At 37.6% G+C, this 10243-nt stretch overlaps 1 protein-coding gene across 1 annotated transcript; it reads right to left on the bottom strand.

Annotated features, from left to right (window-relative positions):
- Positions 1–5190: 5190 nt before the first annotated feature.
- On the bottom strand, positions 5191–7746 carry LOC109241326. The gene is made up of 5 exons (XM_019408055.1): positions 7139–7746; positions 6844–7090; positions 6649–6712; positions 5926–6537; positions 5191–5657 (listed from the first exon to the last, which is right to left on the bottom strand). Exons 1-5 carry the CDS (start codon positions 7744–7746, stop codon positions 5191–5193), a joined length of 1998 nt encoding a protein of 665 aa, XP_019263600.1.
- Between the last annotated feature and the right edge of the window lie 2497 nt (positions 7747–10243).

The following is a 10243-nucleotide window of genomic DNA, read 5'->3' as shown; positions in this document are numbered from 1 at the left end:
CTGTGCGTGCCAGAAGATACACACTGAATAGCCTAGAGTTGTATGGTATTCTTAGGTTTTTGAAAAGAAAATTGTCCTATTATGCATTTCATGAAAAAATTACATGGTTTTGGTTATGTATCTTAATTTTAATATGGAGCACCATTTCTATTGGTAGCAGAACATTGAAAAAATCTGACCACCTAATATGTCGGAAAATCACGGGCATGGTTCATCTAGTATATATATGTGATTATATATGATTCATGATTTATGATCTTATCATAAGAAAATTATATGTAGTGTAAAGCTGCTGTTTGATATTCTGTGCGTTTGTGCAAATCCGATCAACTTTTCAACTTGTTGAAAAGTTGATGACTCTATTGGATAACATAAATTAGGTCGTGGTTGCATTCCTTTTGCTGATGGCGGCTAAGTGGTGTGCTTAAAGAGAAGTGATTCTTATATAAATGGTGAGCCATGACTTTATGGCGGCGGGGAGTTCACGCATAAAAACCTAGCATTGTTTTTGTTTTTGATTAAGAAACACAATTATTACAAATTGCTTTAAGGTTCATGTGAGAGAGGAGGCAGCTGTAACTACATATTTCTTTTGAGTGGATAGGTCATTACGTGTCAAAAGGAATTTTGATTTAGTGAAAACTTAATTTCAATTGCTTGTGGGGGCTATGACGTTCAAAACGTTTTTGGGCTGAATGGCAATTGTATTTCCTGCCGGTATTAACCTATCCATTACATATAGGAAAATATATTTTATTTTGTTTAAAACAAAATAAGTGAACTAAACCATAGAAATTAACACTTCGTTAGTTTTCTGCCATACTTTTGGTTTATGGGCCGCCAAGTTTAGTACGTGGGTATTATCTCTTCTCCTTTTGCATGTATATTACAATGTATAACTAAGATTTTGTGGTAAATATATTGTTGCCGCAAAGATAGTTTGTTTATTGAAATTATTAAAAATTCTTAATGTTTTATATGTATGAGATGATATCATACATGGATTAAGAATTTATGATTAATAAATAAGTACTATCGAAATAGCTTATTTATTTGAAATCATTGAAATTTTAGTAAACATGTCAGATAATATCATGTATAAATTGAGAATTTTGACATAAATAAATGGTTATTACTAAGGTGATTTATTTATTTGGAATCATTGAAAATTCTTAATAGATTTATACAAGTGAGATGATATAATATATGGATTGACAGTTATGATTAATAACTAGGATTCACTAAAGTGATCTATTTATTTCAGTCATAGAAATTCTCAATGTACCATGCATAAATTACCTTGATTAGTGTACGCTTGTGGTGGAGGTCTTATATACCTAAATGATATTTACCATTAGATACAAGTAACACTAAATTTATTCATGAGAAGAGATATTAAGAATTTCACCCAAAAGGATGAAAAGTAATATCTTGGATTCTCATGTGTATAAAACGGGAGGACAATTTGATGTAAGAGACGATCTATATACTCGTTACACAAAAGGAAGGACATAATGTATGTCTTGTGATCATGGAATAATTATAAGGATAATAGAAAGCATGATCATATTTATTTTAATCCATGAAAATACCTAAAACGGTTATTCTCTGAATTAGGTCATAGATTTGGAGGTCATGATTTTGACGAACTCCAATTGACCTGAAATTCGGTCCATTGAAAACAACCTGGTGAGAAACACCCACTGCTAATCATGTCATTTGTTTGGTGCTTCGAGGTCATTTAGATGGGGTTTTAAGCAGTTTATTAGATTAAATGAGTTTTAAATATGAAAAACTATTCTTTATATCAGTTTTATTTGTGTTAAATCTAGAACATGGTTACACATGATGATTTAACTTGATATGATACATGTAAAGAATATAAATCATATTGAATTAATCTCATAATTTGCCTAAAGCAATTAATCCGAATTTAGTCTAGTTTTGGTGATCATCATCTCCAATTAACTTGAAATTTGGTAAGTCCACCGAAAATGACCTGATAAGAAATACTCACTGCTATTTAGTAAATTATGTCGTATTTCGGCAGTTCAGGGTCATTTAGATGGGTGTTTTTTTTGGCAGTTTGCGGGATTAAAATGTGATTTAGATATGAAAAGTCATTCCTTTTATGTCGGTCTTATTTTGTTAAATCTTTTTTTAGCAAATTCACTAGGAAAAGTGCCTAGGGCTAGTTTTTATATATATAATAAAATAATAAAATAAAGTAGCATATCGTCTTACGATGAGTAAGACCATAGGAGATGTCAACTACATAGGACCTATTATCAATTTTTGGCTTATCGTACCCAAAACTGATATTACAAAGTGGTCTAATAAAAATATGAAATAAAACGTCTAAAACATGTATAAAAACTAACATATTGCAGACATAGCCACTATTTACAATTGCACGCATTTGCTTGCCAAAGTGGTACATCAGGATGTACAGCTCCATGTGTGTAATCCAACTTCAAATCATGTGTTAGAGTACTATTTTGCATATAAGATTTGCATTCCTTTGATGTTGCAAAAGTAAGTGTCAAAAAGTGTCTATTTGCTGCATCCAGCACTACCCATCAGCATTTGCACCTGATGTTGTGCATTTTAACATCCATTTTGGGGCTTGATCCTTGTCTGAAAATATGTAATTTCACCCAGCCTGTATTCCCTATATATCCTTCTTGATGAGATTGCTAAGCTCCTCCATTTGGCAATACCTAATTTTTCCAAAAACTCAACTAAAAAGCACTGCCTCGACCATGTGAAGTTGGGCACCTATGCTAACTTGCCTGTTATAATGAAGTTGTTGTGTGATCTCCAGGCATATGCTGCTGTTGTTTCTGTGTCAAACCATTCCTGGGATAGTGCACTAAAGCATTGTACTTGGGTTTTACCCTACAACACCTCCCTTGATCCTATTTGCGTTAAGCAATTGCAGTATCTATCCTTGTTGCCCTGCAAAATTTTCTGTGTTAAACCATTCCTGGGATAGTGCACTAAAGCACTGCACTTGGGTTTTACCCCACAGCACCTCCCTTGATCCCATTTTTGTAAGCATTGTACTTGGGTTTTACCCCACAGCACCTCCCTTGATCCCATTTTTGTTAAGCAAATTGCAGTACCTGTCCTTGTTGCCCTGCAAAATTTTCTGGGCAGTCCAGTGTTGCAGATCCGATTTTGTGTGCCTCTTTGAGGAAAAGGCTACTGGACTTCAAACTAGATCTTGGGGCACTATAATACTGATGTAGAGTACAGACTTGTGATACCAAGTCCCTGCAGCAACAACTATCCATAGTGCCCTCAAAGTGTGACTTTGTTCCATGCTTGTGCTTACCCTCAATTCCCCTCAAGTGGAAAGAGTACATTGTACTAATACCACCAACTGAAAGTTACTCAAAGAGTAAGGCATAGATACAGTAACATCTCCTGCAAAAAAAGAAAATCATGTTAGTGTAAAACTTCATCACCATGATCACCTCCCTAAGGAGTTGAACATGGTGATTGTCTGTGTAATCTCCCACTGAACCAAGGTGTTTAGCCTTGATTTTTGCCTGACTCCCTGTATATGTTGTTGATCTACTTAAGGACATTGGTTTTATGATCCTCAAGGTAAGAATTTCACACGCATTCTTACTAGTTTCAACTCTGCACCAGACATGTACATAGTTTAGCTAGTAGATTTTGTTAAAATTTGCATGTGTTTTCCACTATTGGATTGAGTGAAAACTTATGTGCCTCATTTCCTGAATCCTTGAGGTGTTGATATGAATTTGGATATCATCCCAAAACACTCCTTTTGTTCCCAGATTTGTTTCCAAAAGCACCTGCATATCATTAGAATTTTGAACTGTAAAGTGCTCTTCCTTGCTTCTATGTTTATGCCTACCTCCAATTCCCTCCCAGTGGAATGAGTACTAAGTACTAATACTACCAACTGGAAGTTCCTCAAAGGATAGGGCATAGAGACAGTAACTTTTCCTGCAAAAAAGAAAACAAAGTTAGTGAAAAATATCATCACCATGCTCTACTCCATAAAGATTTGAGCATGGCAACTGAATGTGTAAGCTCCAGCCTTTCCTTCTGCCACTTTTCCTCCTTCACCTCCTAATTCTTTGCAACTTTTACTCTTAAATATGGACATTGCATCTTGTCTTCATTCACTATCCTCCTGCCTTGTGAGTCTAGGTGCCAGAAATCATGACACTCAATATTGCCAATATCAAGTGCATAATTTGCTAAGTGATCAGCCAGCTTGTTCCCCTCTCTAAATATGTGTGACACCCTGACATTACACTCCTCCATCAGAATCTTGATCTCCTCCACATGTTCCACAATACCCCAAGGTGATTTCCATGATCCCTTTATTATGTTCTTCAGCAGTAATGAATCAGTTTGTGACTAGATCTGTGTGAAATTCAGTGTTCCACACAGCCTTAACGCCTCCACTATTGCTACTGCCTCTGCTTCATTATTTGATCCTTCAGCAATCTCCCTTCCTAGAGCATAGCTTACATCACCAGCTTCATCTCTCAAACAATAACCAATTGCACTTCTTCCAGGATTTCCTCTAGATGCTCCATCAGTGCTCACTTTGATCCATCCCACCAATGGAAATTCCCAAATTACTTTTTCAAATTTCAGTCTTGGAGTATACTTCTCCAACATTGTCAACAGATCCTGCCACTTGTGAGGCACTTGCAAGCCTGGTTTTCTTACTTGAACTAGTGCTTGAAGTGTTGTTGAGACTTGGTAAATTACCCTGATAACTGAGAATGCCTCCCCATACTTTAGGCTATTCCTTCTCTTCCATAATTCCCACACAATACACGAAGGTAAGGCATGCATTATTGGCTTTATTCTGGGCAAAACCTGGGCAGTCCAACACTTAGTAATAGTTTTGTGCAAAGACAGTCCCTCCATATACATTACTGCTCTCAATAAGAAGTACCTCCACACTATAGTAGCAGCCTTTGATGTGAAAAATAGGTGTACTAAAGTTTCCTCCTTAGGATCAGCACAGCACCAACACCTCGATGGCATGAAGTATCCCAGCATTCACATGAAGTCATCAAGAGGTAGTTTGGCTTTCCACACCTTGCACATAAAGAAGGCTATTTTAAATGGCAGTCCCTTCACCTATATCATCTTGTAAGCTCTTCTAGGATAGTCCCTCCTTCGTAGGTAATCCTAAGCTGATTTGACACTGAAATTCCCTCTAGTTTCAAGCATCCAGTAGGGAGTATCTAGTACATTATTCTTTATTAGAGGTCTGATCTTCTCCAAAATGTGCATTGCATATTCTTCAAGTAGAGCCTCCAATAGTCTATCTACATTCCAAGAACCATTTTCCACCACATCGTATACATTGTGAATGCCTTCATCTATCCCAAATTCTGGAGGAACAAGAAAATATAAGGCTCCTAATCCAGTCCAGTTGTCATACCAAAACAATGAGGATCCCAAATTAGGCTGCCAAGTGATCTGATGCTCGATTAAATCTCTACATTCCAACATTTTCCTCCACACGTGTGATCTATTTCTCCTCCATGGAACTACTACTGCATTGAGCTTCTTGCAGGACTTTTGACTCATAAAACAGCTCCAAAGACTTGGTGTTCCATGAAGCCCAATGCCTACTGTTACCTCCCACAGAGCTGCTCCAAAAGAATTTAGCAAAAAATTAGTGGAGTTTATTTATAACATTACTGGGAGGATTTACATCAGAAAGCAAGTGTATTGGCATACTCTGCAGAACATTAGCAATCAACACTGCCCTGCCTCCTATCGAAAGAATTTTACCTTTCCAATTCTACAGTTTGTCCAGCACCTTTGTGATCAAGCCTTGGTAGTATTCCATCTTACTCCTTGCATAAAATACGGTACATCCTAAGTAAGTAAAGGGGAATTCTTGCTTTCTAATACCAGTGATTCTCTCTACTTTCCTAACCACTTCCAAATCAGTCGAGTGATGCATATAGATGGCAGATTTGCCTTTGTTCACCAGCTGCCCAAATGCAGTCTCATAAAGATATATTACTTCCATCACCAGCCTTAAGGAAGTTGCATCAGAAGATGAAAAAATAATTGTGTCGTCTGCATATGTAAGGTGGTTTATTTTTGGGCTCCATTTTGGCAAACCGAAGCCACAAAAATACAGATTCAGATGCAGGGCATTCAAGCCTCTTGAAAGAGCTTCAGCAGCTAGTATGAACAAAGTAGGTGAGAGTGGATCACCTTGCTTGAGACACCTCGATGATTTGAAAAAACCATGAAGTTGTCCATTGACGAGCACTGAATACCAGTTGTCTCCCACTATATTAAACACCAAGACAATAAATCTCTCACCAAACCCAAACTTCCTTGGCATCTTGGTCAGGAACAGCCATGACAACCTATCATATGCTTTTGTCATGTCAAGCTTAATCACAACATTAGGACCAGCTTTAGTTCTAAGCCTAATGTCTGTGATAATCTCTTGTATTAATAGAACATTCTCAACTATGCTTCTACCTTTTACAAACCTAGCTTGTTCATCTGATATCAAGTTAGGAAGCAACACCACCAATCTTTCATGAATTATTCTTGAAAAATTTTGTTGATGAAGTTACTGAGGCTTATGGGCCTGAAATCAGAAAATGTAGTAACCTCCTTCTTCTTTGGCAGTAGGACCAGATTTGTGTGTGTCACACATTTGGGAAGTTGTTGGCCACTAAAGAATGCCAAAACCATTGCATATATGTCCTCTCCAATAATCTCCCAACATGAATGGTAGAAAGCACCTGTAAAACCATCTGCCCCTCCTACTGATTCCCCATTCAATCCTCACACTACAAGTTTAACCTCTTCTCTTGTAGGCATGCTGATTAGCTTTTCATTCTGCTCGATATTAACCAAATAAGGCACATTATCAATAATGTAAAATGCAGAAAGGGCTACATTTTCACAAAATTGATCTTTGAAATAGTTGACTGCTTCTGCTGCAATTTGTTCTTCCTCATCAATCCAGTTGCCACTGATATTTTGAATCCTCTTGAGCTGCAATATTTTTCTTCGACCATTGACTTGAGCATGAAAGAACTTTGTGTTCCTGTCACCATCCTTAAATCATGTCATCCCATATTTTTGTTTCCAGAACTCCTCCTCAAGTGCAAGGTATCTGATAATTTCAGCTTGAACCTTATGCAGCCTTGCTCTATTCATCCTAGTTGGATATGCTTCAAATTGCCTTTCATATACTAAGACAACTTCCTCCAGGCTTGAAATCTTCTGAAAAATGTCTCCATATGTTGCTCTACTCCAAGTAGACAATGCTTTCTTTAACTTCTTTAATTTGTGATTGAAGAGGATAAAAGGATTAGCACTAAAATCAGCACTCCAGATCTCCCTCACCACAACCTTAAAAGTATCATGCTTAATCCAAAAATTTAGAAACCTGAAAGATTTCTTGATAGGAGCATCTTTAATGTCACACTTCAATAGCATAGGTCTATGATCAGATCCTATTTTGGATAGATGTGTAACCTCCAAACCTGGGAAAGTTTGCTGCAGTTCCATATTTCGTAAGCAATGATCAAGCCTTTTGAATATGCAATCCTCCTCTGATCTTCCATTCCACCTGGTAAAAATACTCCCCTTAAAGCCTAGATTTGATAAGTTGCAAGTGTTGATGCAGTGTCTAAAATTATCAACTTCATCCAGAGACACTGGCAGCCCACCAAACTTCTCTTCCTCATCCAAAATCATATTAAAATCACCTCCCACAAGCTATGGGACAAACATATCAGTAGCCATTGCATACAAAGAATCCCACAACTCTATCCTCTCAATAGCATTACATTTGGCATGCACCAATGTGAGTATGAGTTCAACATGAGTTTCAGTTATGTCTAGCTTCAAAGTCAATTGTTGAACCGTATTATATAGAATTGTAACCTCAAATGCTTCATCAATGAAAGCCCATATTTTGTTTGACACATTCACCCACTGCATGTGCCAATCCTATTCTCATTCTATATCTCTCTATCTTACTGGACTGTTGCATAGGTTCAAGAATCCCAATAAATTCAAAACGGTGACGTCTATGCATTGTGATCAGCCTCTCAAAAGCTTGGATCGTATTAATTGATCTCACATTCCAAATTATTGCATCCATTACCGATTCTGGGAATTAGTAGGTGTTCTTCTCGTTTATACTCCACCTGTTGGGGCAGTGGAGGTCTCCTTTACTTGCTTATTTCTTCCTTTGGCAGCTGATTTAACTAGATCAATGTGCCTTGGAGAAAGATCACCATGCTTAGCTATATTGATGAAATTCTAGGCAGTCGACTCATCATCCATATCCTTAGCTGCATGTTCTGAATGAAATGCTACTTCTTTATCACCCAATGAAGCCATAATATTGGAATTCTTTGGAATGGAGATCACAGCCTGCTCACCATGATTTTTCTTATTCTGCAGCTATGTGAGCTTCAATGAATAGTGATTCCAGCTGCATCCTGAGCTATAGGTTTAGTCATCTACTCTTTTGCTACTTTTTCCCTATCTTTTGAATTAGAATTGGCAATAATATCAAATGTTACATCCTCTCCAGTCCCTCCTGGATCTACAGCATTAATATCAACACCTTTATCAATCACAGCTTCAGCATTTTTTCCAGTAGTGATGTTCTGATCCACATTGATGGTTTCCTGCTCTTTGGGGTCAATCTCTTTATTGAATAAATTCTGATCTTTAGTGCTCCTTGAAACATTGGCATTACCACTTCCACTTTTCTCCTCCTCTTCTATTTCATCACCACCAGTTTCCTCATCACTTTGCATCTCATCTGGAATTTCACCTTCCTCTAAGTCCTCTTCAGTTTGATCAGCCCATAGCCTTCTTCTACTCCATTTTATCCTCTCATTGCTCCTAAATTTCTCAAATTTTGCATCAATAGTGAGCTCTTTTTCAGTATTCTTCACTAGTTGTCCTTCTACTCTAGTGTCCTGTGATGGAATATCTTGACATGATGTGTTAGTTGCAACCACATTGCCATTGAATGTTCTTTGTACCCATTGTGTTGTGGTCTCCTTTCTTGGTTGTTCATTTATGTTTCTCCCCTTAGGCCTTGATTCTTCACATTCGTTTTGTGCAACTACCCCTGTTGAATTAGGACTAGCAATTGGAGCGACAGAGTTGAGTCTTTTTTCAGTTCCAGTTGGATTCACATTGTTCCTTTTCCTTGCATTGTCACCACCAGGAGATCTGGGATTAAAAACAGGTGCTGATTAGAAGTCCTTCTTTGCGCAGAATTGTCCTCCACCAACACTCTCTAATTATTCTCATTAACATCACTATTCTCCACCTCCAAAATTGCAAACTTATTAGTTGTTTGCACCTGTTAAGCCTCCACAGAAGCCTGCTTTTCAACAGTCACAATTTCCTGTCCAGTGTTAGCCAAAGCAGCTACCTGCTTCTCCTTACCATGTACACGATTGTCCCTCACTTCTTTCCACTGCTCCTTTGAATGTACAATTACATTGCCCACCACCTTATCACTAGAGAGAACCATCGAGGGTTGTTGGTTAGAATTGTTCTGATCAGCTTCCCTTACAGGTTGTTTTGTATTGTCTTTTTCCACATACAATTATAGATGTAATCTCCAGCATTCAAACTCATCATGCCCCTATAACTTACAATTCTTGCAATATTTAGGCAGCATATCATATTGGATCTTTACCCATTCTGTTCTTATCTCACCCGTTGATTCATTCTCAATATCCATTCTAACATTTTTTGGCAAATCAGCGAGCAGATCAACTAGCACTTTCACCCTCGCACAGCTAGATCTAGTTTTATTAATAGTAACCATATCTAAGTGGAAAGGCTTCCCCATTGCTGAAGCTAGTGAAAATAAACACTCCTTCACAAAATATGTGGGTAGCAGACTTGGGAATGATATCCACGCCATAGCTTTTCGAGTTTCTTCACCAACTTTAAATTTCGCATCATAAGTCAAAGGTCTCAACTGATACTCACATCCTTCCTTGTCCTTAATGTAATGGGAATTCTTCGACGTGAAACTTATAAAATCTTCCCATAATGTCATTCTTATTAACATATGCCTATCCCTTAGGACTCCAATATTACACTCTCCTTTGATACCACATTGCCCAGGGATCATGCGACGTAGCTGCTGCAGTTCTGGCCAGCCATAAGATAGCTTGCCAACGACAGCATACTGAAGGCCTTCTATCACGTT

Source organism: Nicotiana attenuata, unplaced genomic scaffold, assembly GCF_001879085.1.
Source record: "Nicotiana attenuata strain UT unplaced genomic scaffold, NIATTr2, whole genome shotgun sequence".
Lineage (NCBI taxonomy): Eukaryota > Viridiplantae > Streptophyta > Magnoliopsida > Solanales > Solanaceae > Nicotiana > Nicotiana attenuata.
This window is presented reverse-complemented; position numbering and strand designations above follow the sequence as displayed.